Here is a 27,806-nt window from a genome sequence, read left to right as displayed (position 1 = left end):
CTCGCATATATACAATGCCTAGATGCTTACAATGCTAATGCTATAACACAGTAAGCTACAAAGACAAAATCAGTAGAAAATGTTGAAATAAATGGAGGCCAGTGAATCACCATCCACCCCCAATCAGTTGGTTTTCTCATTATATGGCTTGAATTGTTATATAGGCTATTGTGCTAGGAAAATCCAAGCAAAGAATCGGTCTATATAATATGGATATAAATTTGTTATGCATCCTGACTCTCTAACAAGCTACACTTCCATGCCAAGAGCCTTAGCTCTACTGGCAACCCACAACCCCTCTTATTGAGAAGGTTGTGGGTCCCCATGTGGTCACGGGGGGTGCCAATGTGTATTGAGTTGGGTATGTGAGTGGGTCCCATTCTATTGGGAGGGCTAGGATAGGTAGATTGGGGCGAAAAAAAAGCCACACTTTCATGGGTCACAACTAGTGCTCCTCATTTCTTCGTACAATGCAAGACACACACACACACACAACACTAGTTCAGCCACATTTTTAACACTGTTGATCAGCAAAATATTTAGGTACTGGTTATACTTTTCTTTTTTGATAAGAATTCGATGAATGAAAGTTTGATGAAAGTGCCGGTAACGAGGGTTGAGTAGACAATTATGAGAGAAGTTAGAGGAAGGCTAACAAATATACATATACAGAGTGGTTATTGATAATGAAGTACATACTTGTAATCAATCTCAATGGGATAATGTTTGTTGTCATTGTAATTTTACTTACATCTCAACTCTATATTAGGATAGCAAAAAATTTCTTCCACTTTTCCCAATTATTTTTAGAGAATATCAAGTAATAATCACGTACATAACTTTATTCACGATTTATTTGTGATTAAATATTGAAAAAAATGCCGAATCTAAATTTTAAGCTATTTGGTAATGAAAATCCTACTTAACTAATATGAGTAACTGCTCGTAGTTCTCCTGGAAAAACGAGAGAAGGTGCTGATAGTGACTGACACAACGTACCAAGAAATGTTGCATTTCATACGCGGCCCAATCAAACTAATACGTCTTTTATAAATAAAGTCAAAGCATTCACCAGTATGGGATAAGTTGCACAAGAAAATCAACAACCACGTCGTTCCTTGGTCCCTAAAATTTAACTTTACGGTAACTTAAGGTATCAAGTATTTTTCCTTTCTAAACATTGTGACAAATGACAGGATAAACAAATGAAACATCGAAAAGAATAATGGCTTTCAAAAAAGAATATCAACCAGGTCTTGCTAATCATACCTTCAAATATTCAGTCAGGAGGGGAAGATATTCCAATGTACTAAATTGGGCCGCGGATAGCCTACATGCAGTTTATCTGGATGAAACTATTTGTGAAACTAAAGGTTCAAGTTGTGTGTCCGTGCCCAAGCCAAAGAAGATTCTGTTAACTCCACAAGGAACTCAATTTGGATGCAAGTTTGGCACTCTTGTAGTCGTCCCTAAGCTGAATAAATCTGTATAGCAGAACACACAATTTTTATTGCTACAAGTGAATAGTGAACAACCAGGCAAGAACTTTCAAGAGAGAAGAAGATGAATAAGTTTCTAAAATTAATTTCAAAAATGCACACTCGTACGTTGTTTAAGAGAAGGACATTTTCCTTCAATTATGGTCAATGCAAACCGTATCGCTACTCGCTAGTGGCCTTTATATGGAACAAAAATAAAGCAATCTCAAAATTGAAATAGTAATAAATTAGAATATTAACCTTATGCTTGAATCATAAATAGAGGAATCAATAGATCCGATGTAACATACCTTTGTGCATCACTACTAGGTGTACCCTCAAACAAAGTTGCAAGGCTTTCGGGAGCAACAATGAAGACATTGGCCAATCTACAGAAGTTCAGAAATTAGTTGATGGGAAAGATGGGAGACGAGGAGGAAACGGCAGAGGTTTGACATTTTTGCATATAGCACGCAACTTACATGCCCAATAATTCAAATTTCTCATCAACAGAAGGAGCGTTAAAATTACGCAAGAATTCTCCATATTCAGTTATGTCACGCTTCAACCGCAACCCCCCACTACAAAGCATACAAGAATCAGAAAATCAGAAAGATGGTATATGACCTGTTGACTTGAATATAAAAAACATGAACTACTGTTAGCAGCTTAGCATAAGAATCGGGTACACATATCATGTAGAGAAGACCCCTATTCCACTATTTGAAGGAATATATGACTTGGAACAAATTACCTTGGATTAAAAGTAAATTTCTGCCAATGGTTTAGCAATGTCCTGTGCACCCGATTCCCCTAAAGTGACAAAAGCTATTATGCAATCAACGAAATTTGGAAAAATTTATAAAGATTTAGCATAACTACTGCATTCTATTAATATTCACCATTCTGATCCTCACGCCCATCACATTATACGTACAACAACATTAATTACTTAATGCAAGTAATACATGTAATAACTGAAGTGGTGCGTTATGAAAACATTTGGCGCATTTCTAGTTCTTCGGGTGATGCGTGTTGTGACTGTTAAGCCACAGACTGAATTGTCAGGAAAAATGAAGTCAGAATCTGAGTCAAAGACAATCCTAACCAATGACTCTACAATTAAGAGGTTTACTCAACCTGAGTCTATGACAAGCGAAACGAGTGAGAAAAACAACAAAGATTGTCATATCCAATCTGAGCTAATCAAAGAAGCTGTTGTCCACAAAGAGCAACTTAGGTCAATAGTACTTGTCTTAAGACGAGATTTAGATAAGGCCATACAATGATCAATCACGTTTCCATGAATGCAGGCACATATACTTTGGAGAAGCAGCCAGCAGTGAGAGCTGCATCCATTCAATCGAAGATATGGAATCATAAAAGCAAGGCTAATTCGGGCATCAGAAATAATATTGTACCAACTCAGTCAGGAATGCCTGTTTATTTTGACCTTCTAGAGCAGTAAATGCAGGCTCCAGCACACGAGAGAGATATGACACAACCCTGACCAAGAAAATCAAATATCCTAGTTAGACGCAGAGATAAAAAGAAAATAGAAAGAACATTTTCTTTTAAATGTAACTCCATGTGTTTAACACGCCACCTCATCTGAAACAAAGTAATGTATATTCCCATAAACATCAGCAACGCAAACAATAATTTTACTTCTTCAATGTATATCTACCTTGTGCATGCATTGGTTGCCCGGTAATCAGGAGCAATACCATCATCAGGTGATCGATAATCTGTAGCCTTTTGCTCAGCCGACAGCAATCGCTCCACCTACACAGTTTTGAAGCAAGAACATGTGATTTTTATGGCACAAACATTGTAGCATCAATATCTTGTCAAGCATCCAGATCAAATAGGCCATTTGTAGTTAGAGGGGTAATGATGTAGACAGATATCCATTAGTCTTGATAATAAACTCATTTGATGACAACATAAGAGAAACAGCGATCACAGAATGTGTAGTTAAAAAAGGTCACCATACACCAAAAGAGACAATAGACTTGCAACACACCACAACTGACCTCAGCCATCACAGTTTCGATGCATTGTTGTAATCCTCTGTAAGCAGCGGCCTCTGCTTTGGACATTGCTGTTGCCATTTCTTCACAGGCAGCAGCATGTGCTCCATCCACAGGAAGCAAAAGCCGAGATATGGAGTTTGCAAAATACTGTCAAAAAGTAATCAGTTTAGTTTTTTAGTTACAAAATATTGGCAAAGTTAGATCAAGGCTCCCCATCATACTTGTTGAACAATAGCCACACTGCTGACAGAACATTGTACAGCAACCATGAAGGATTTGAAACTGCTTTCACCAGCAGCAGCGGCAGCCTCTGCCTGCATATCAGTAATTAATGTTTTGTTTTGAATTAAAAAATGTCAAAGTTAATATTGTCTAAACACCAAATTTAACGCAGACAACTTAAACCAAAATCTCACAAAAATTTATTGAAATTACGTTAGAAGTTGAACCAGCAGCTACTCTTCGGCCAACACCCAGCAAAAATCTTTCCCTCAAATTAGCAGCTTCAGTCAGGACCTCTCTAGCACGCTCAAGCCCATCTACAATGTATTTACTGACCTGTATAATGCAAAAGTAACAGCCCTTACAACTGGCTCCAATTGGCAAAGTATATCTGAATCACGAATGTTAAAAATAATATCTTACTTGGTCCAGCAGGCAAGCAAACACTGCTTTTACATTGGTTGCAAGGATGGCTGGCTGGACAAGAACAAGAAGTTAGCAGCGCATAACAGAAATTAAAACATCATATTCATATTGAAATATTACCCTTTCATCACCTCAAATTGTTCATGCATCAGATGCACATAAGAGATATCATATAATTGGCTAAGCAATGCAAAAGTATTTTTATTACAAAAAATAAGTTTTTGAAAACAAGGAAGTTTGCTTCCTTGATTATGGATTATGAAAAAGATTCTTACATAGAAAATAAGGAAAGAATGCAAGTAAAAATATTTAGATTTTCAGAGAAGTGCACTGGATTATTTTCTTGGTAATCCCACTTTGCCAAAAACATAAATAGGTTAATATAAGCTGAGATTCCAGAGACAATCTCCTAAGATTCTAGATAACTGTGTATCTAAAATTAGAAGATAATATCACCTAACTAAAGGAGAAAAATACAGAATGATAAAGCAGACTAAACTAAATAAACAAGGACAAATAAAATACGAAAACATGTACGGAAATTGATGAGCAGTTGCATATTCATATAATTTGAAACCATCCCAGGTAGTTTCAAGACATTCCAATTGGTGGCTCCAAATTCAAGTTACCTCTTCTTGTTGCAGCGTTTGGGGGGAGAAAATGGGCATGTAAAGAACCAGAGATACAATGGGCTTGTACCAGAAGAGGTTGCAGACAATATTATGGGGCGCCAATGCTTTTCCAATAGCAAAAGTAAGTTATTACCTGAGAAGAAAAGAGGCTGCACCTTGAAATTGCTTCTTCATTCCAACGCACAAACTCTGACACAATTGTGGCAGATATTTGCGGTGGAGGAGAAGCAATTGAAGCTCCTTTTGAGCGTCCAATTGTTCCAGGTGAATCAGATATCAGCTGGCTTTCAGCTCGCAGTTCTTCCATCTGCATTGCATCGTCCCAACTAAAACATTTAGCAATCGAATCCAAAACCAATGGAAGGGGAATATTGAAAAGAAACGCAAACCTTCACTTGATGCAATTGGTTAAGAGACGCCTGCTCATAGTCGGGGCATTCATCCTTATGATTTGAAAACAAGGATTCTGTGAGGCCTGAACCATAGAAGAATTTTAAGAGTGCATGAGATCACAGAATAAGTTACTTATATCTGAAAAATGTTACCTTCAAATCCATAAATTTCTAATAACTTTAAGCCATAGCTGAAATTCGTAATTCAGAGCAATGAAAAAATAATTTAATTTAAATAAATTAAGCAAGTAAATGTCGAGGATCACACAACCATTGCAGCATACCATACTGCAGGCCGACAACCACCCATAACATGCCTAAACCATGAAATAACATGGGTGACATGCCCAGGCTAAAAAGAGTTTTCCAGATATTACCACAAATGAATAGACAATATGTCATGTTTAAAATAATTTCTTCTGAGAGATTCACCAAAATGAAGAAATTCAGGCAAAAGGAACTAGCTGCAAGTGAACTTAAATCGTTACCCTCAACATCCAAGTCTCCAGATCCCACGGCTTGTAGATCCCTAGCAAGTTCTTGCGTCTTTTCATATGTTACTGCTAGAATTCTGAGATACTGAAGCCTCAAGTTAGGTACAAATAACATCAATATCAACTTACTATCTAATTTGACATTTGGGCAACAACAACGAAGGTGGTGAGATAGTAGCACTCACTAATAGAAGTCCACCTTCCTCCATTGAAGGTGGATTTACAAGAGTTGGCCTTACTAATAACTTGTCCAAAAGGGCAGTGACTCGCTGCTCTAGAACCCGCTACATGGAGAATTACCAGAAAAAGAATAAAAATAATGGTTATGACAATACACCAACACAAATGGCCTCTTTAAAGCCATGTTATCAGGGGAAGACCATATCCTTTGGTACCTGAACTAAAATTGACATAACCTCATTAGGTGAAGGGAATACAGCTGTGATTTTTGCTGCTTCTTTGCGAACAGTATCTGAAACAATTCAGCACGCTATTACCGATTCCATGATGAACTAAGCATTTCACTAATAAGTCATTATATTTAAAACATTCAAACCTGTGATTTCTTTGTACAATTTTGAAAGCCCTTTAGCAACATTACCGGGACTAGCGTGTGTGCCATCATCACCAAGAACCAATCTAGTATCAGCATTCATGACTTCCACATCAATAAACATTGGACGTGTTGCTACATAATGTTGCATGGCACTTGTACCCCTATTGAACTGCATTGCAAAACAGGTATTTGACACAAATGAACACCTCCCCCAATAATTTAACTGCTACATTATTTTCTAGTATAATGTAATCAGCAGAGGGGTAGTTAGTGAGTTAGTTGGTTAGTTAAAACCAACGACAATTTAAATGTAACAGGTTGAAGAGGTCAAGTAAATCTTGGTAGTCAAATGAAGTTCATTTTTCTTCTTCTTTCTATTTCCTTCTTTCTCCTTCCTCTTCTGCCGTTGACTTTATCCTACATGCTCAAGCTTCTGACTTTCCAATCTCCACTCCATCAACCACAGGAACAGTGACCAGTGCACATGTAATAGAATAGCTGGGATAACAACTCCTGGATTTGTGTCAAACATATCTCATGCATATCTTTCATTTTCTTCTCCAACTCATTTTAGGAATGAAACTCATTTATGGTCTTCAAAGGACCATTGGGTTGGAGTCTCCTCTTTTACAGAACTTATTGTTTATTAACTCTACTCCATACCATGATTTCAGATTTATCTTATTTGTATGCATCATGGGATTCTCATTTTTCTTGGAACTTCTAGTTTTCTCGAAATCTTAAAGATGGAGCTGTAGATGACCTTGCTTTGTTATTTAATATGTTGGGCTCTCTCAGAGTTTCTACTTTGCCAGATAAAAGGATCTGGCCATCAGGTTCTGGGATTTATAAATTTCTGATCCTGAAGGGTTAGCCCCACCCACTACTACCGGAATTTACAACAGTAGATAAGAAGAGAAAAGGGGAGGTGAAGCTGGGACTGCTGGTTTAATAGAAGCTTCAAGTGCATACACTGAAAGAACCAGAGGAGCTGAGAGACAAAGAGTAGTTTCATAAGGGATAAGTAGAAGAGACAGCAGAGAGCCGTTGGAAGTGTATTAAGGGGGTGACTGACCTGAGGAGAGACAGGGAGCTTCTAGGAGGAAAGTTAGGCAGAAAGCTAGACTCTCAAAAACTAGGACTTGGTCTTTGTCCTTTGTTTTGTATTTGTGTATGAACTGTTTTGTTTGTGCAGTACTCTGAGTAGCTGTGATTTTTATGGAGCTTCTTTGTTGCTGCTATGAGCTGTCGCGTGTTTGCATGAGCTTGAGTGGGTAACTCTTGTCTAATGAAGTGATTGTTTTCCATTGTACATATCAGTAGCATTTGGATTTTCAGTATTGCTCTTGGGGTACACATTGTCAAGGGGGCCTATATATAGCCTGTTCGCTTATGATGCTGTAATTTACTCACGGATCAGTGCCACTACCATCCATATAAGATTGTACCATGAGATCAAGTAAAAAGGCTTCAACAAGGGTGATTTCTGAGAAGCCATTCGTTCTATTAATTAAATTGCAATTAAACTCAGCCCAATCTTCTACTAAAAATATAGAAATGAGTGGGAGAAGAAGGACAAAGAAATGTGTAAGTAGGCAGAACACAGCTTAATTGCCTGTGACAAAATTTTGGCACATTCAGACATTGTGGACAAATCTCTTTTCTGCGATGCTGCATCAAACCGAGCAAGCAATCTATTCTCCAATTCTGCAGAAATAGAAAAATAAATAAGACACACTTTACCATGAAAACCAAAGTTTAATATATGGTATGGCCCAATACATTTTTGTCTTGAACTATTGTCTAGGTTGTAACAGTTAAACTTAAAAGCATATAATTAAGGCAAATCTGTTTGTTTTTATCTTCTTATAAATAATAAGAAAGGTAAAGGTGCGTCAAGCACCTTGATCTTAATTTTTTAGTACATCTAGTACCCTAATCTTATTTATAGTACATCCAACACCCTAAAGATTAGGGTGTTGGATGGAAATAAAAAAGTAACACTGGGTTTTGGAGACACCAAGGAAATAAGACCAGGATACTAGATGCACTATAAATAAGGTCAAGAAGCTAAATGCACCTTCACCCTTAGAAGAAACAAAATTCATCGTGAGGGCCTATGTAATGGGCTAAGGTAGGATATAGCTGACGTCAAATAATGTCGGTCAAGTCATTGGGTTAAATCATCCAATCAGAAGAAAAAAGGGAATCGACAACAAATAAAATTTTAAATGAATAAATTGACAACAAATAGCGTTTTTATCTTCTTAAATTAAGGATCCTCTTCATTCTTTTTATTTGTAATCAGGGCAGTTGTATTATCTAATATCAATCAGACATATCTATCCAAGTTTTTGTCAAATTACCAACCATTGCAATACTCTTGCAGATTAGTAACAGCAAATTCTAATCCTTTGCTTGCAGTAGCGTTTCCTATCATTGATGGGGCACCTATGCCGCGTCCTCCAATATCTTCTTCAGCAAATGACCCTGAAGATGATCATAATTAGCAGAGTCTATGAAAAATGGGAAAATCTTTACAATCAAGATCCTGTAAATTGTCTGCGTAAACTTCTCATGTAGTTGGAGAGAGACAGATAGATAAAGGTGTGTAGCCAATATTTAAAAGAGTAGCTTATAGTGAGGCTTTGCATGCAGTTCTCTAACTTTACATGATAGATCTAAACATCAGAGGATTGGAAGTTAAAAGTTTTTTTTTTTTTTTAAAAAGGAAGAAGAAGAAGAAGAAGAAGTTAATCTTACGTAATTTTTGGGCAACCGAAGCAGCCTCAGCAGTACGGCTCTCATCAGAAAATAGAGGAGAAAGCTTTATTAGGTCGCCTGGGCTGCTGTTGAACTCCATCAAGTACTGCAAAGAGAAGAAATTATATCAATAAAAAAAAATTGATTCCCCCAACATATATAAACCAGATCGCCTGACTGGTTATACCTTTATCAGCTCAATTGTTTGACTGGCAGTAACCCTCTGAGCATCTGCACTCTGCCAAGTCAAAAGAGTATCAGACAGATACTATATTTCGTAGAAAAAGCATGCCTGACCTACTACCTATACAAGCAAATATGTGATCATCAACTATTTGCAAAATGAATACTAAAACAATAACAAGAAGCCTAATCCCATTAAATGAGATTAGCTATATGGATTGCATAGCGCCATTAGACTCTATCAACAACTTCACATATATTGTCCATTTGCAAAATGAATAAAGCTTTTAAAATTCTACCTGAAGTTGATCTCCTATCTTTGCAGCAGTCTGGCCAACACTTGAAATACGTGAATCCAACCTAGCAAAGCTATCAAACAAACCATCTACACCTGTTTCTAGCTGAAAGGAGTATAAAGACATATGAGATTAAAAATTACAATTGGACGCATCAGATTCAATAAAGGAAGTAAGACACCCCTCAGGACAAGAAAAATAATAATGAAAACGTCAAAAAAGGAGTTAGTTGATATTAAAAGAGAAGTAGCCCAATATCAGTGACATCATCATATTTTTGCTATATCTAAGGTGTACAAGAAGACTTCTTTATTTTCTTGACTCAAAGCAACTAGGATACCATGCAATGCTTGAAAATTTTAGTTGGATGAGCCGTATAGCAGACTAACCTCAGCAAGTGTCTTACGGTGCTTAGTGTCTTGGACAGAGACATCTTTCTTGAGATTGTCGAGTCTGCCATCAATCTTCTCATATCGAAGCAAAAAAGAAGATTAACACATCAACATGCAACTCATTAAGTTCTAGGAAAGTCAGAGAGGAACCTGTTTGTGAAGCTCGGCCAGCTCCTCACAAGAGTCCTTAAACAAAGATAAGAGCTTCTCAACATCTGGGAATAAGGGAGTAGAAGGAGCTTGAGCATACTTTGCTGCATCAGATGAAGCCCGCCTATGTCCATTTGAAAAAGAATCAACCCCAATGACGTTGCTGTGTCCTTCTGATGAATCTACTGCTTCTTCTTGGAAAGATGGAAGGAGCTCTTTCACCATATTTCCAAATAACGCATCAAAAGAAAAGTCCCCCTATATGCACCAGGTTTAAGATGATTCACCAAATCACAAAAGAATATATTTGCATTACATGGTTTCAACATCTACCTTAAAGTCATCAATGTCCATAATAAGGGGGAACGAGTTAGCTGATGTAGATTTCGAACTTCTTTCATTCTTCGTTCCACCTCTCGCCTCCCTCATCTCCCTTACATAGCATCAATCAACATAAATATTAAGGTTAGGTGATTCATTAGAATACACTGTCATAAGAAATTGCAATAATAAAACACAAATGCAATTGAAGCCCCACTTTTAGCTGAATTCCAATTTCACAGACAGAGAATTAGATAAACTCACGTGAAACTGAGGTATGATTAATCAGAATTGCAAGGAGGTGATCAAGTTTTGGTAGCTGCTCCAGATACACGCCACGTGGCGAGAGAGTGGCAGGTTGTGGAGGGGAAAGAGAAAGGCGATGTGAACAAGGCAAAAGGGAGAGGCCGGTTCAAGAGGAACGGGAAAGTGATAAGGCCGGAGCGCGAGTGTTGGGTCGACCCGTCGGCGCCGTGGAAGCTGGTTCAGGAAATGTCGGAGATCGAAACCGTGTTCTCCGCGAAACCGTCGAGTCTATCGCGTCGCAGTTCGCTCTTGCTGTCCAATGCTGACGGCCATGAAGGTAAATTTACAGAAGTAATTAATCTCGAGTTAAGAATTTCACTGTCATTGTAATATTAAAAAGTTAATTTTAAAATTTAAAATATTCAAACATAAGAAGAAACCAAAAGCTATAAACATAAAAAGTTAATTTAACTTTTAATGTTGGAACTTTTAACAATGTCTGATCACAAAAGTCGTAAGACCCATTTCGAATCAGCACGAAAAACAGACATAATCTGAAAAACGAAAATCAAGCAATTGGTTGAGGGGGTGTACGAAATCGCTCATAGATGACACCAAATCCCACTCACCACCAGAATCCAAGAAGAATGTTAGCGGCAGCTTATGAGGAAGCGATTGGCGGAGAGACGCGATAAGACAGTGCGTTTGATTTGAAGAGAAGATTGGAGAAGAAGAGACGATCGAAAATGGGAGTGTGCGAGAGCTACCCCTTGAAACTCTGAACTAATTTCCCTCCTTTCCCTCTGCGGAGAAGAGAATGGATTCACTGTGTGGTGTCTGTGGAGCAATCTCTACTGGTGATTAGAGGGAATGATCTGAACGGCTGGGATTACTCCCGTGAGCCCAAATGGTCCTTTTAACCTGAGCTAATGAGAGTATCCCCTATGACACTTGTAACAACTAAACAAGAAATTATTTCTCTACGTATAGTATTCCAATTTATTTTATTTTCTAAATTTATAATTTTTCTTAACTATTCATATGTTCATTGTATACATCAAAAAGAATTTCTATCATAGTTAATTTTATTGTGTATGATTAAAAAAATATTTAAGAAAACCCAACATAATTTGTAATAAATAATTAGTTTAATATAATTTTTGATCTTTCAAATTTGTTTTTATTTTGATTTTAGTTTCTTAAATTTTGAACCATAGATTTTAATCCTTTAAGTTTTTTATTTTAAATTAATGATTTCTATAACTCAATAAAAATCTAAATCATTTTAGCTTTTAAGGGATTAAAATCTATAATTTAAAATTTAAGAACTTAAAACCAAAATAAAGGTAAATTTGATAGACTAAAAATTATTAACCCTAAATAATTAAGTGAACTAATTTTTTTAATATTTATAAATTATTGTTTAACTTTTATATTAAATACTAAAAGTGAATTTGAGAGATAATTTGAATCTTAATTGCTCCCTAATTACCATAAAAATCCAAAACAAGAACATAATTGGAGCTCGTTACAACCAGTCCAAGTTTCTTTTGATTCTTAGTAGTTTGAAGCAGAAATGATAACCCACATAGGAGCCTAATCTCAACGACAATTTCGTTTTTATCATCATATTATCACCTAAGATTTCTAAAGCCTCTTCTCTTTAAATAAATTCTTCATCGTTAGAATAATTAATAAAAATTCAGAATTCTTCAAATCGAAAATTTACGAAGTTTGGGATTTTGGCCGTAAATTGCCCTTTCTCTTTCCCACTAACATAACTTCCTTCCCGCTTTGCGAAATTTGGCGAGCGAGGCTTTTCCAAATTTTCAAATTTCATTTCACTCCATTTTCCCTGCTTTATAATTTGACGAAAGAGAATGGAGAAGTACCCCCAAGATTGAACGTCAGCCAGAAATGGGCGACTGTGATGGAGGGGACTTTGCCGGAACCATTTGCTCAATCTGCTACGAAGTTCTTAAGCCCATTACCGAAGACCTCCAATCCATCAATATCTGCGGCCATGTCTTCCACGAGCTCTGGTCAATCTCATAATCCTCTTCCTCGAACTAATACCCATTTTGTCGTGCTGTATTGTCCCTATTGCATCATTTTTCAACATCTATGTAACTATCGGTGATTTCCATGCGCTAATCGAATATCGCATTGTGAACCTTTCGGTTTTTTTTTTTTGGGTTATTTATTCCACTATTTAATTTAATTTTGCTTCTCTTGTAGTTTGCAGCAATGGTTCGAGTACTGTTCAACGGCAAAGAAATGCACTTGCCCTGTGTGCAAGCAGAGTTGTAAAGCAAGCGATGTTGCTCGGCTGTATTTCCAGTCTCTCGGAGACGTGAAGGATGCTGTTCTTCCTGAGAAACTCATTGGGTCTGAGGAGGAAGATGCGGGGGTTTTGCGTAGAGAAGTGAAAATGTTGGCATTGAAAGTTTCGGGGCTTAGTTCAAAATTGGAGCAGCAGGGGAAGAAATTGGGAGATGTTACCGATGAGGTGGTCTGATTTGCTTTTCCGTTATTGATAACTGTTGTTCTGAATGATGGAAATTTGATTGCTGATCAGCTCTAGATGGAAATATATTGGAAAAAAATAATGTGCTATAGGTAAAAACAGTATTCTTGGCTAGCTATGTGTAAAGTTGATTGGCCGCTGCTAACGAAATGGTTACTAGTTAATCAGCAATAACTTGTACAGAAATTCAAGGTTCATGCTCTCTCCTGACTTTTATATTAAGCTAAATATCAAGAAAACATTGAAAACTCGATAATTCGATGGGAGGAAATTTGAGTTTAATTGGTTGAGCGTATTTGGATGGAAAAATACCATCACATGAAAACCCTGTTGCTTATGATTTTCATCAAATTTATTCTCAATCAGATTATTTATTAGTTGAGTGACAACAATAATCTCTGCTGAATGCAGTCAGGGAAACTTCTTTGGTGTCACCAAATATTTCCGCAAAAGTTCTTGCTCTCCTTTCTAATCATAATGATCACTTTTAGCTCTTAAACATTCTTTCAGCTTTGCGCTTGCAAGGAACAAGCAAAATTAGATGCAGAACTAAAAAACGACGCGTTGAAACAAAGAGCATTCATACAAAACCAGCTTCTTATGAAATCAGAGGTAAATTACCCTATGTGCGTTGTCTTATTTCCAATAATCTCGCTGTTTAGATTGAGTTAACATATAATGTTTTGTTGGATGTGTAGGAGCTTGAAAAGTCAACTTTGGAGTGTTCGAGATTACAAGATAGAAATATGGCACTGGCTAAAGAACTCGTGGCATTCAAATTGTGAGTGGAGTTGCTCCAAGCAAAAGACAGTTACCCTTGTTTCTTTTCTTTCCTTTTGCTTTATTTTTAAACTTTTTTTGTGGCATGCATTGCAGAGTAGTAGATCCCAACCTTGACGAGGATGAGGTTTTGAAGCTTGCCACTTTGGGCAATGGTGCCAACAGCAAAGATACGATTGACACATTACGAAGATCTTTGGTCATGCGGAACAGGTTTATTAATTTGACAATAATAAAGAGGCTTTGAAGGGCCTTTTGCCTTTTATCTTAATATCTTGCATGCTACAAGCATAGAATTGGTAGTTTCCCCTTAATGTTGTACTTCATAGCTTATGCCATGCCCCGGAAGATAGCTTGAAATTGCGTTGTCTTAATAGGAGTTACAAAGAATTAATGACCAAGTGCAATATTCTGGGAAGAGCGGAGGCACGTTATAGTAGAAAGCTTGAGAAGGCTAAAGAGAAAGTAAAGAAACTGAAGGTACCACTTGATGCTTATTATCTCATTGTTAACACATTTCTGTGGGTCCTAAATCTTATCTTTGTGGGCATTGGCAGGAAAGGATACAAGAACTGGAAACAGCAGCTGAAGTAAAAGAGAATGAGATCCTAAGGTCTCTGAAAGTTTCAAAGAAAGCAGGTTGCTTAAAGAATCTTGAAAACAATAGCAGTTATAATTCTGATCTATTGTCAGCAGATAAAATTTCATCAAAGGAAAACGGGAAGCAAATTTTGACACCCCATTCCAGAGCTGATCTCTCTGCGAACGTCAACAATAACGTGACGCAATCTGCAAGGATGGAGGACATCGATTGTAAGCAAATTAGAGAAAATAAAGATGTGAATTTCAGCAAAGAAAATTCAACTTGGATGTCTCTTAATGGAGAGGAAAATTACATCTCACTTGATGAAGACGATTCAGAATTTGCTAAAGCTTTGCCAGGATCTGCAAAATACAACGGTAATGACCATGACAGTGATAGTGTTGCTCTTAGGAAACCCATAGCAAAGTCAGAGGCAGCTTCTATTGTAGCGAGAGAAACCGCAATGCAAGAAGACAACCGGGCGGAGCCTTTAAGAGTTGACGTTAACAATGAATTTGGTAAAAATACTGCTGGTACTATGCCTGAAGACGTGACATTGCCAGACAATGTGAAACAAGTTCAGACCATTGTTAATATTCGAAAAGAAAATCTATCTCCACTGCCACTTTCCAGTCCAGGTGTGCTGCTAGTTGTCAAAAGGGTTCCATTCTAAAGGTAGCTTTTGTGGAAGAAAGATTAAAAAAAAAAAAATGACCTCTTTCTTCTTGACTTCCAGGTGATATTTGTTTTTCTGGCGGCTTACTTGGTCCTGATGGAACTAATCGATACTTGGGGAGATGGTGCAAGCGTGGACAGAAAAACGAATCAGTCACTCCAAAAGCTTCGATCAGTGGTGATTTGATAGCCGTAGGGGCTGATGGTAGAGGTGGTAAAGTTAAAGTTCTGAGATCTCCAAACCAAACCTTCCAGGTGGGTTCACCACATTCATTAAATTCTTTCTGGCCCATATGTATCATTGTTTATTGGATCATTATTTTTGCAATTTTCATAAAACTACATTTACCCAGTGAAATTGCTGGTCGCCTTCTGTATTTTTGTTACCTATGCAATAGTATGCTTGGTTGAAACGTGAGTTCTTTATTATACTTTTGGGGTGTTGTTATTCTGATAAACTGAACTCGCAAAAAGTTTGATAATTGCATCTCTTAACCTTTTTTAATCAGTTCTGTATGCAACGGAACGTTCATTGTTTGGTTCAAATGATTTGGGACCCCTTATCCAGGGAAAACAATTGAATTTGGTGGGCTAAAAAGCCAACCGAATAAAATCAATCAAATTGAACATGACGGAATCAATTTAATGCAAGCTTGATCGATTGGGATTTGCATCAGATGGTTCAAATTCTGGCAAGAAGAATGGATTAACTGATTGAGCTTATTTCTTCAATTGCAGGACTGTAAGGAGAATTCAATAGGTTCAAAAAGATTGAAATTCGGACCTAAAGCAAATAGCATGCAGTCCCAGGGGTGCCTGCAGATAGAACACTTCTTTGGGAGGATCAGTCACTAATTTATCGATCTTTGTCTTGGCCTTGACTTGTGATGTGCTTTTTCTAACCGAGAAGTGCAGAGGTTCCATCTATTAGTTGCTACATGCACTGCCTCAAGAAAATTCATGGACGACGAAAAGACTCGTTTCCTCACCTTGGAAAATTTTGACCGATGCACAAAGTGGCTTCTTTTTCTATCACTTGGGCTTGATTCTGGTTCTTTTCTGCAAAAAAGAGGTGGAAGCATGTAACTTAAATGAGCCCTGTTTTGCCTTATAGAAACCATAACGGCATTCTTGATATCTTATTGTGAATGAGAAGATATATTTACCTCCAAGTATTTAAAAACAACTCTAATTTTTCGAATTCATCTCCAACAATGTACACCGACTGAAGTAGAAGAAGCATCCCGTGATTAATGAAACGTCTTATAGACCAGAGTGAGGCCCCAACCAAATAATGTATATTTAAATCACCATATATACGGTTTACTAATGAAGGATGTAAAAGGTGAACAACCCGAGAAATCTTTAAGCTGAAGTTCTTTCTTCACGGAGTGGGTAAAGAAAATTGCCAATGCTCGTGCATTGCACAACATCGTTGGCTCTTTCAAAAGGTGCAATTAGACAACTGTTTACTAAAAGGATTAAAATTTAAAAGGATTTTTTTTTTTGGCCATCTAAAAGGATGTTTATAAATTAGATGCATTTTCTTATATATCATATAAATTGAATTTTATTTAATGATTTATAAATGGTTGGTATTTATTTTATATTATGTATTCATAATTCATGTAACCTTGCTCCTAGTCTTTAATATGTCTTGTTTAGTACGAAACATGAAAAATAAAAGGTAAGAATTGGGATTGAGATTAAAAAAATACATTAAAAAAATATTTAGTATGAGTAATCGATATGTGGGATTGGAGAATGCTATGAGGAGATATGGCATTCTTTAATCCCACCTACATGGAATTATATAATTCCATATAATAAGAAATTGCTTATATTACATACTCTTAAATGATATTTCTCAAACCCAATTTTAATTTTTACCTTTCATTTTCAATGTTTGGTAGCAAACCAAAAGTATGAAAGATTGGTCTCTGAACAAGTTACGCATCCTATACTTCTTCTCAATTGATAACATAACATTGCTTCCCCTACAAAAATACTGTTTACAGCAAAAATTTAGATATAATTTAATATTCCCTCAATCCTCAATATAAGACCCATTTTATAGTGTAATCAATTAGATTATAAAATGGATCTTATATTTAAGACCAAAAAAGTATAATAAATGTTAGTTGGTACAACAAAATATAACGAGCTACCTTTGTTTTTTCCTGTCGTCCCGAGATCGTGTCTGTAAAAAAAATGTTTGCTTTAGCAGTTATGTTTCTATTGAGAACTTGTAACGTACATAGTCACCAAATTTGAAGCATGTTGACTTGGATATATCATAATTGACTTCGAATTATTTTTTAATAATATTATGTATCTATATTCAATATTAAAATTTTGTTTGACTTTTGAAATTGATGAGCGGATTGCGTTATTTTATTTTATTAGAATACAAGACGACACTGTCTACTTTCGAACTAAGAGACCAAATTAACTTAAACATTTTTTTTATAAAATTAGAAAGACAAGACATTTATACAACTTAAAAATTATTCTTAAAAATTTCCAAAATACAATGGCTTCTTCCCCACACTATAGAGTTTGGGATGGGTTCATCCCGCCTTTCCAAACAAGGCCGACGAATGTCTGTCTTCCAATGATTAGTGCAAAATCACCAAAAATTTTTTGGCTGCCAATGGTGCATTTTTTAAGCCTTGCTACTTGCTAGAGTACAATAATTAATAAATTATAGCCATCTTGGGTTTGAATGTCAAAATAATAATTTGTATTTTGAGCAACTTTACTCTGATCAATCACCCAATCATGCATCATCCCTTGAATAAATTAAAGCAACCTGTAATAAATATAACGTGGAAAACCGGAAGTATTCAATACAATAAAATTCCAATTTTTTTAAAAAAAAAGAAAGAAAATCAACAAGTTGCTATATTGTTTATCTTGTGTCTGATTTATATCCCTGTTATGTCTTTCTATTATATTTGAATAATATATTTTGCTGACTTAATTTGCTGTTTTTCTATTGTCATTCATTTTTTTGCTTTTTAAAGAAACTAAGGTTGCGTTTAAGGCTGACTTACTATTGTCAAGAAATTTTATAGTGCATGTCTCGTTTTCTTTCCAAGATTATTGGCAGTGGGTTCTGATCTCGTTTTCAGTTTTTTTTAAAAAGAAAAATTGTTGATCTATGTGGTTTACATAAGAACAGTGTTTCTTTATTATAAGGAAATTCCCATTGATATAGGTATCATCTTTTTCCCTTAAAGAAAGTGAAGGCTGACTTCAGAGTCAATACTTTTTCTAACCATTAACTTAATTTCTGATTGATTCTCAGAAGAAACACATTATTAAAAACAGCTGAATAATTTGAAGGGGATATTCTGATATCACCAAGATACATATGCTTAAAACAAAAATGCCAGATAAACAAAAGGGCCACGTTGCATGTGGGCATCTCTGTTCCGTGAACACATTCAAATAATTATAGTTAATTGTTATCATTGAAGCAATTCAATTTGCAGTAACAAACTGAAAGAGGCAAAATGATTTGATTTGTTGTGTGCATGATAAATCTGATCAAGTGGCCTTCACAAGAGGTGAGTGATGAATTGGTGAGTGTGGGGACATTCTGTGACGTGACATTACAGTTTCATCAAATCTTCTTGTGGAGAAGCTTCCCCTCATGCTCACACTGTGCCTGCGTTTCATCTTCTTTGCTGCTTTCTTCTCTGTTTCTCTTCCCACAAATGCTCTGATTCTTCTCAATGCTTCTTTCACTGTTTCATCATCCATGTTGGCGAAGCAAACCCTAAACCACCCTGGTTCTCTGCAGCTAAAAGATGAACCAGGAGATACATTCAGTTTCACTTCATTCACTATCACATTCCACAACATCATTTCGCCTTCCAGTGTTTGTTCTTTTAACAGATTTCTCAAGCTCATCCAACAGAACAGCCCCGCATTGCTTGGAAGGCAAGTAATCCCCATCTTCTCAAGTCCCCCTGTGAACAAACTGTGCCTCCCTGCCAACCTTCTGGAACTCTCTGCCAGAAACTTATCGACAAAATCATTATCTAAAAGCATTGCAGCCAGCATGTGCTGGGTCTGTGAGGACACCAACCCAAAGCTTGACATTTTGCGGCCACAGCTAACGACAGTGTCGTTGTATGAATAAACAATCCCAACTCTGAAACCAGGAAGGCCTAAGTCCTTTGACAAACTATAAACTATGTGGATGAGGTCTTTGTTACAGGATTCCATATCTTGGATGACCTCAGAGACACTTATGAAGCTGGAGGGATTGAACACAGTGGCTGCATAGATTTCATCACACACTAAATGTATGTTCTTTTCATTGATGAAGTTGACAAGGCTTTTCAGGGTTTCTTTGTCTAAAGTGGTGCCCAGAGGGTTTGATGGGTTCGTTATGAGCAAGCCCTTCACGTTGAGGTTTTCTTCTTGGGCTTTCTTGTAGGCTTCTTCAAGGGCTGATCTGGTTATCTTGAAATTGTTGGAGCTGTCACAGTGGACTGGAACTATTTGTGCCCTAGTTCGCCAACACAAATCACGTACAAATCTGCAGTACAGCATGAAGTATTTATGAGCAATTATATCATCCTCAAGTCATGACAGGCCCACTCAACACAGTAAACATAAATATTTAGCCATAATTAGTAACTCTGTTAAACTCTCAAGTCTCTTCTCTCGACACAGCCAAGTTGGCCGGTAACTAAGTTAAGATGAGAGAAAAAGAGATGAAAAAGTAGAGCCCACCAATCTGAGACCTACAGAGATGAAGTAGATAGATCTCACTTCTCCATATCTGTCTCTTCAATTAAAGTGGTCCTACCTAATTACGGAATCTTCTACGTTCCGATATCATGCATTAAGACAAGGTACATGAAAGAACAGAACCGTACATGTGTGTGTATGAACTGTATTTTTCAATCGTACCCTGCTACTTTATTTTCTCTCTCTCCAATTATGTTACTGAAGGGTCATATTTTTCATTATATTTGTGTGTGCATATATATTCACTTTGTCAATATTAGGACGGAGAGGGGATATACGCTGGATAATAAGGAGTGGGAAGAAGAAAAGCATCTCCAGGATCAGCCAAACAGAACATGATGAGTTCATTAGCTCCTGTGGCCCCTCCACTCATCACTATACGGTCAGGGTCAAATTTTACTCTACCACCTCTCACTTTTGACATCAGATTTGCCACACCCTGCACAATCACAAAAGGTAACCCATTTTATATAAACTCAGTCAATCAATAAGCTTGAAGTATCTCTGATGAGTAAGCTGTAAGGGCATTAATTTGCATACACGCGCACACACACACCTCTCTGAACTTGGGAAGGCCATGATAGTCCTGAAAGATAGCGATGTCCTTGAAGTGATCAAGTCCCTCATGAGTGCAAATGGAGGCCTCTGGATTATTCCTTATCCACTCTTGTATCAGATCAAAAGAGAGCTGACAGTAAAGAAAATGAAAATAAAACCATATATATGAGTCAGTCAACTCATCAAACACCTGCAAATCATTGTGCTATGCATGCATATATAATGATTTCTGCCGCATGACGTGTGTGTATATAAATATAAACCTGGTTTTCTGCAAGACCCATCTGGAGAACACCGTGAGGATTGTTTTTGGGGTGAAATGGGTCTCTTTCATAAGCCTTCCATCCATCAAAATAAGCAGAGTTCTCTCCATGTCCCTCGTTCATTGCCACCTTTGACAGAAGTTGACGCTTCTCACTTGCCAAACCCATGTTTGAAGTTTGAAGTGTAGCGAAGGGTCTATGTATTTAATTAGGTGTAAGAGTAAGAGAAGAAGGTGATAATAATGAAGATTACTGAAGAAATGTGATGAGTGAATTGCAAGAGAAGCTGGGAATTTATAGGCTGTCGTGTGAGCTATGCACGGTGAAAAGACTGCTTTCAAAGTTGGAGGCTCATGGTGACCGACACTCGATAAGGTAAATAACTCAACAATTTACATTTGTGGTGATGAGCAAACTAATGACAGTGACGATGGTCATATCATCAACATAGTTTGCGTAAGCTTCTTTTATATATATATATATATATATATATATATATATATATAAAACTTGGAATGAGCCACCTATGGATGGAAAAAAAACGGAGATTATCAACTTAAAACTATTTAAACTGTATACTATATAGAAATAATGAGACCCAGAGGGAGTTGCTTCTATTTGAACTTTTGGACTTGATAATGGTTGAATCTGAATTAATTGGTACACCAATATATTAACTATAGAAAGCTGTTGTGCTTAAGAATTACTACCTCCTGTCTTTACTAGTTTTTTTTTTTAATTTGACCATAAATATAAAACCCTAATTTATTTTTGTCTCTCATATTTATTTATTTTTTCAAATTAAAGATTTTATCAAATGACGGTTTTAGCCGATACACATAATTAGCAAGGTATTCCAAAAAAGACAACATTTACTTATTACAAATAACTAACTTAACAAACTTTCTTAATTTACTCAAATTAATCAATTAGCTCTTATGCTAAGAATCAAAGATAGTATATATAAGTAATACTACTTCTGGTCCTTAATATAAGAGTTAGTTGACTAATTTAAGTAGATCAATAAAACCAGTTAAGTTAGTTATTTGTAATAAATATATGTTGTCTTTCCTAAAATATTCTTGCTAATCAAGTTTATTGGCTAGAACTATCATTATTACAAGGACTATCTTAAAAAAATAAATAAATATGAAAGATAGAGTAGATTGAGATTTTATATTTGTTATCAAAATAAAAATTAAACAAGTTTTTATATTAAGTAATAGAGGCAGTACAATTTGCCATAAACTTTATAAAAGACATTTTGAAGTTAAAATGAGGTTAGCAATGGACTGAACCCGCGCGCGATGTCCTGTTTATAGGAAAGTATATATGCCCCTCGGGCACCAGGGGTTTGGCGATATTACAAAATGCTAAATTATTGGAAAGAATCTCAAGGGACTAAATTCATGATAAATTCAAGTGGAGGTTTTATAATATATTTGCAGAGAGAAATTAACCGGACTGTAGCTTCCTGCAATAGTGATGAAGGAAAATGAAGTACATCAGATCAAAGTAACAGTGGGGTATATGTTGACAGAATGAAAAAATAATAATGAAAAAAAATAATTGTCAATCATTTGGACTATGAAATAATTGTCTGCAGGTAATGTTGCTGTTTCTGCGCTCCCACGTGTGTGTTGACATTGACTATATATATGGGCTCGCCAATTGAGGTGGCCGTTCTTAATTTTAAAAAATAAATAAAAATTTTATTTGCTAAATAGAACCATAAAAGAAATTTTGGAGGAAGAAAATTAAGCTGAGTGGTGAGGGAATTTGAATCATTTCAGTTTTTGGAGACAGGTAATTAAACTAAGAAGTATAAATTTTATACACATATATTACTTCCAATTCTAATTATAAGACCTCATTTATAGTCTATCTCCAATCCTAATTATAAGATCTCGTTTGTAGTTATTTCAGTTTTTGGAGAGAGGTAATTAAATTAAGAGGTATGAATTTTATACACATATACTATCTCCAATTCTAATTATAAGTTCTCATTTGAGTCTATCTCTGATCCTAATTATAAGACTTCGTTTGTAGTTTGTAGTCTACAAATGAGATGTTATCATTAAGACCGGAAGTAATAACATCGATCCTTATTTAACATGAATGTGTCTATTTTTCTTTAATATAATTATCCTGTGACTGAAGGAATATTGGAAGCTATCCATTCCATTTGAAAAATATTTCTATATAATCATTAGGATAGTTGTTAGAACCTAGAACTATTAATCAGAGTAGTTAATTAATGGCAATATTAGCAAGAGATCTTGTGAATAAAGAATATTTGTAAAGCTTATTTTCTCTAGGATTATTGTTAATTAAGCTGATGATGTTCTTGATCAATAATCATGCATGGACCATTTATATACACACACATATATATATGTTGTGTAAAAAAAAAATCTTTTAACCTTTATGTTAAGATCTATGATTGTGATATGCTTTTGTGTCACTTTCGGATGGAATGGAAGGGCTCGATGTTGATAATCAGGGTCAATCGTTCACGTCACTCTCAATTTGTTAATGTGCAATTTAATCAACTGATTAATTAGCCTTGATGACCAATTAAAATAATTAATTAATTGCCATTCATCATCAACAGAACAATAACTGAATAACAGTTGGATTATGACAGATTCTGACGGCAGAAAAAAAGAAAGAAATAAACAATTATCACTAATAAATTTTCTGAAAAGACAAATTCCATATTGAGAGCCTTAATTAGAGCCTGGATAGTAGCTACTAGTTTTGAACTGGTTTGTTCTTATCATATGTCATTCTTCTGCATTATCTCATTATTTCGGAACAGAAGGAACACAAAATGAAGAAATGAGTACATTATATCGACTTTCCATTAAATGTGCTCAAACTAAATTCTGTCTCAGGTTGTGTCATATATATGGTTTGAAATGAGTCAACTATATATATATATTCATGATTCATGAATAACAATAAATTATATATTATTTAGCACATAGGATATATAAGGGGTGTGTGCATTTGTGGTAATGTTAATAACTCTGTCTAGCTGATAATTTGTGGAAAAATGAGAAGATTTTGCAGAGAGTTCCGAAATGTTGAAATATTGAATCTGAAAAGGAAAGAAGAGAGGGGCTAGCAATCACATATATATGAAATGAAAGGCTAACAACATTGATTGGTGAGAGGTTTTATCTATTCTGCAAGTGGGTTTTTACGACTTTGGAGTTTAACGTTTGGCCTTTTCTTTGCATTGTCATATAAATCTAATCTGTCAATAATAGAGACCAGTTTGCTCTTGACTTCAAATATCCAAGTACAAAAATTATTGAATTTAAACATTGACTCATCACTAGATTGCCATAAAATTATTATCTCCATGCCTCGGATATATATATCATAAATCGAAAACTTAAGAAAAATTATTGATAGTTATGAGATATATGTGGATACAAACACATCAAGGAGATTATGATTATAAATCTAGAAGAGAACGCTCTCGTGTCATTTATGGGTGTGAGTTTGATGGATTTTAGATAATGATTATAAATTTGAATCAATTTGATGCTTTGCATATATATGTAGATGATGCTAAGGTAGTTTCAATTATTAATAAGTATCAATGATTGAACTCAAAAGTGAAAGACAGCTAAATCCCAACTTTGAACAAATAATTGTTGAATCTTCTATTGATTTTTGTTATATATATATGTTTGGTATTGCGAGGCAAAGAAAAGAAAAGAAAATTAAAAATACAAAACTTGTGAGACATAATTTAAATAATATTTATCATATTTAGAGAATATTCATTCTACGTGAGCTCTTTAGAACTTAGAAAGGCACTGAAAATATTGATTTCACCTCCTTAATTTCAACATAGCCTTAAGCCTTTCAAAATATATGCTCATAGGCAGTACTGGGAAGAAAACTTATTGCCAAAAAAAAAATCTTTATCAAGTAGTTGCTGTGGTCTCGAATAAGGTCCCCACAAGTTGTGCTTTCTCTATGATTAATGCCCAGTCCAACCCAGTCAGTTTAAGGCGGTGATCATTGAAACGTGTGCTGGGGATCAAAGTGTCAACAATTCCCTTCTAATAAAAAATGAGGAAATCCAGTGTTAACAGATACAAATGATGGTCTGATTAAGTTTATTTATATAACTCATAACTAAGATTATAGGCTTAAAAGAGTGTTTGGTTTTCCCCACACAAGTAAAGATAAAATTCTTCTCACATACTTATTTTGTATATCATAAAATCACTTTTAAAACTATTACTTGATTTTTACCTAAACACTCCATTAGTTTCATTCTCAATATAAGAACTTTATTGAATAGTAATCTCTAGTGTTTTCTGAGTTTAAAAGCACATTTTAGTATAACTCTAGTAGCAATTTTTCATAACTCAACTTATCCAAACTTTTACAATATAAATAATAAGAATTTAATTTTTTTCCCTTTTTTATTTAGAAAGAGGTTTTGCCAAAGTGTCAAGCTTTGAAAGAGACTTTTTTTTTCGTTTGCATAAATGGGTAATGAAAGTCAGTTTTTCTTTTAAAACAAAAATTACGACCCTTCTAAAAACTAAGGCCATGGAATTAATTTTTCATGGAATGTACGAACCCACGTTTTAGATTTCCTAGAATCCTCCATGTTACCTATAATATACCTAGATCTCGAACCGACTAATTTTGTCCCCACCTTGAGCTGCACATACACATTCACACACGCATATATATATGTATGACATAAGAGTACTCACCAAACGAATTTAATTTGGTGAAGTGTTATTGTCAAACATCATAATCAAGCTTTCTCCCTTCATCACTTGGCCAGCCTTTCCAAATAAATCTCAGTCACACATCACAGTGAGCTATAAAGTAGCCAGGCAGCTGGCTCGATTTCGTTTTGGGATTTTGCGAACCAGCTCTTCGACTAATTAATTAACACCTAATCCAATAATTTGATCCCCCTCTCCCCTTTTCACATTCATAAGTCACCGCGATCAAAGATTAATATAAGACATATTATTAAGATTTTATATCATTTGATTTGTTTGCTTCCTTAATTATTTTCTGATCCCACAGCCCCAGCAACTCATAACTCCTACTAGAAGAAATTGAGAGAACTCAAACTCCCATCCCAGCTTTATTGATTAGGGGGTTACTAATCAATATGTCTTTTCTGATTTTCATCATTGGATCTTAGTTATGATCTCATGGATGTGATCTGATGATATATATAGATGGGGGTTGAAAAAATCACCTTCTTTTCTCCTTCCCTTTCCATTCAAAAGGTTGATTATAAGAAGAATTATTATGAAGTTCCAAGTTAAAAAAAATATAATTATTAAAAAATTTTAATAATAAGAGAACAGCATATAATGATAAATCTCAAAATAATATTAAATAACAACTACTCACTTGTTATTGAAATTTACTGATAATTATTTTTCTTTTAAGATCTTATTATAATTCTATTTTGATTATAGTATATTGGTAATGCCGCACGTACGAACTGGCTCCTTGGAGGAAACAACAGCATGTGTCACTTTCACATGCCTTATCTTTGAGTGTTCAATATTTCTTTTTTGGGTTTACGTGGGTCTATTTGATTCTCCAGTCTTTATTGCAGATTAGATGTTGAAATCATCCCAATTTCTCAAGGGCCTCCTACGTCCGTGCGCAACTAATAATTGAACATATATATATATATATATATATGTTCGTACGTATTTATAATTAGTTTATTATATTTCATTCACTAGAGGGAGGAATATATAATATTGAACGTTGCTTATTATAAACATGACTTAAAAATAAGATTGATACAAATTTTGCTCCATTAAGTTTACTTTTATTTTGATTTTAGTTCTTTCAATTTTAAATCATAAGATTTATTCTTTCAAAAAAATTTTATTTAAAATATTTGTCTCTATAATCTAATAAAAACTTGAATCATTTTACTTTTTAAAGGACCAAAACTTATAGTTTAAAATTTGATGGATTAAAATCAAGATGAGAATAAACTTCAGGAACTAAAGATTATATTAACCCCCGTAAAAATGCAAGAAATTAACATTTTAACTAAAACCTTAAGGAAATTATTTGTGTTAATTAATCATGTTTAAAGAATTAAAAGATTATATCGGTAGGAAGTAATTAACATGGCTGAGAATGAATTGGGGGGTCACCGTCATATCTACGACTACAATGAGCAAGTCGGAAAGTTCGTGTTGTGGTGGAGTCATTTTTCAAACACAAGTACAAACATCCGATCAATCTCATCTCATTAATACCCTTTTCAATCTGTAACTTCGTTAATTATATATCTCTCCTTCCATCACATTCGCCTCTGTTCCCCACCACATCATCTATATATTTACGTATTTTTCTAGTCCTAAATATAAGATTTTTATACTAGTATGTATAAAGGTTTTATATTTAAGACCGGAAGAGTATAATATATTGGCCCAACCAATAATTCATTTTCTATTGTCTTAACGTACAATGGGTTTACATGTATTATTTGGACTATATATATATCGGTGACTTCTAATTAATACACAATGGAATAACATGTAATATTTTGTTTATTGTTGAGAGTTAATTTGTTTTATTTTAAGAATTCATTATTTGATGCACTTTTCACGCAATCTTCATGTGTGCAAGATCATATAGGTAAATACATGTGGTTGATATTATTTTAAATTTTAAATTTCAAGAAAACCTTATTACTATATTATATTTAAAATTTCACAAATCTCTTTTGAATTTTTTTAAGAATACACAAATTATTTTTCGTCTTGAAATCAAAATGTTAGTTATAAATCATTACTAAAAATCTAGACAAGAATGTAGTACAGTGATAAGCATCAAATTTGTACTCTCTCTTCTCCCTACCTAGCTTGTCTATTCCTTTCCGTTTTCTTCTATCTATTTATATTCTTGTTTCCTTTGTTTATTTTCTTCTTGCTTTTCATTTTTGTTCTGTTTTCTATTAGTCTAATAAAGGAAAGAGGAAAAAAGAAGGGAAACCCCATGGGAATATAATACATCTGATTTGTTTTTTTATCTT

At 35.0% G+C, this 27,806-nt stretch overlaps 3 protein-coding genes across 6 annotated transcripts; 1 reads left to right on the top strand and 2 right to left on the bottom strand.

Annotated features, from left to right (window-relative positions):
• Positions 1 to 1,013: 1,013 nt before the first annotated feature.
• On the bottom strand, positions 1,014 to 11,408 carry LOC114726763 (exocyst complex component SEC10a). 3 transcript variants are annotated; one of them, XM_028913460.1, is made up of 26 exons: positions 11,182 to 11,407; positions 10,606 to 10,909; positions 10,354 to 10,453; positions 10,021 to 10,278; positions 9,868 to 9,942; positions 9,482 to 9,583; positions 9,187 to 9,237; positions 9,000 to 9,105; positions 8,607 to 8,726; positions 7,852 to 7,943; positions 6,237 to 6,405; positions 6,076 to 6,152; positions 5,866 to 5,964; positions 5,675 to 5,765; positions 5,184 to 5,269; positions 4,928 to 5,101; positions 4,160 to 4,213; positions 3,950 to 4,072; positions 3,736 to 3,828; positions 3,515 to 3,661; positions 3,166 to 3,263; positions 2,900 to 2,984; positions 2,233 to 2,291; positions 1,961 to 2,059; positions 1,790 to 1,867; positions 1,014 to 1,484 (listed from the first exon to the last, which is right to left on the bottom strand). In XM_028913460.1, the coding sequence occupies exons 3-26, from the start codon at positions 10,447 to 10,449 to the stop codon at positions 1,415 to 1,417; spliced, it is 2,502 nt and encodes an 833-aa protein (XP_028769293.1). In that variant the 5' UTR covers positions 10,450 to 10,453; positions 10,606 to 10,909; positions 11,182 to 11,407; the 3' UTR covers positions 1,014 to 1,414. The 3 variants fall into 3 exon arrangements, 2 of the variants coding, with proteins under 2 accessions (XP_028769293.1, XP_028769294.1); XM_028913461.1 differs by having other exon boundaries at positions 11,355 to 11,371; XR_003738527.1 differs by lacking the exon at positions 1,014 to 1,484 and adding an exon at positions 2,763 to 2,827 and having other exon boundaries at positions 1,849 to 1,867; positions 2,932 to 2,984; positions 11,182 to 11,408.
• A 1,051-nt stretch (positions 11,409 to 12,459) lies between these two features.
• LOC114726777 (E3 ubiquitin-protein ligase TRAIP) lies at positions 12,460 to 16,324 on the top strand. 2 transcript variants are annotated; one of them, XM_028913478.1, is made up of 9 exons: positions 12,460 to 12,629; positions 12,826 to 13,096; positions 13,625 to 13,726; positions 13,813 to 13,895; positions 13,991 to 14,107; positions 14,272 to 14,374; positions 14,452 to 15,115; positions 15,214 to 15,407; positions 15,891 to 16,324. In XM_028913478.1, exons 1-9 carry the CDS (start codon positions 12,505 to 12,507, stop codon positions 16,005 to 16,007), a joined length of 1,776 nt encoding a protein of 591 aa, XP_028769311.1. In that variant the 5' UTR covers positions 12,460 to 12,504; the 3' UTR covers positions 16,008 to 16,324. The 2 variants fall into 2 exon arrangements, with proteins under 2 accessions (XP_028769311.1, XP_028769312.1); XM_028913479.1 differs by lacking the exon at positions 13,625 to 13,726.
• A 2,380-nt stretch (positions 16,325 to 18,704) lies between these two features.
• Positions 18,705 to 20,908, bottom strand: LOC114726771 (1-aminocyclopropane-1-carboxylate synthase 1-like). Its single transcript, XM_028913470.1, has 4 exons — positions 20,741 to 20,908; positions 20,476 to 20,607; positions 20,198 to 20,358; positions 18,705 to 19,704 (listed from the first exon to the last, which is right to left on the bottom strand). The coding sequence occupies exons 1-4, from the start codon at positions 20,906 to 20,908 to the stop codon at positions 18,705 to 18,707; spliced, it is 1,461 nt and encodes a 486-aa protein (XP_028769303.1).
• Between the last annotated feature and the right edge of the window lie 6,898 nt (positions 20,909 to 27,806).

Source organism: Neltuma alba, unplaced genomic scaffold (assembly GCF_004799145.2).
Source record: "Neltuma alba isolate B1F8T4 unplaced genomic scaffold, ASM479914v2 tig00012402_pilon, whole genome shotgun sequence".
Lineage (NCBI taxonomy): Eukaryota > Viridiplantae > Streptophyta > Magnoliopsida > Fabales > Fabaceae > Neltuma > Neltuma alba.
Note: the sequence above shows the minus strand (reverse complement) of the source record. Positions and strands in the feature narration are given on the sequence as shown.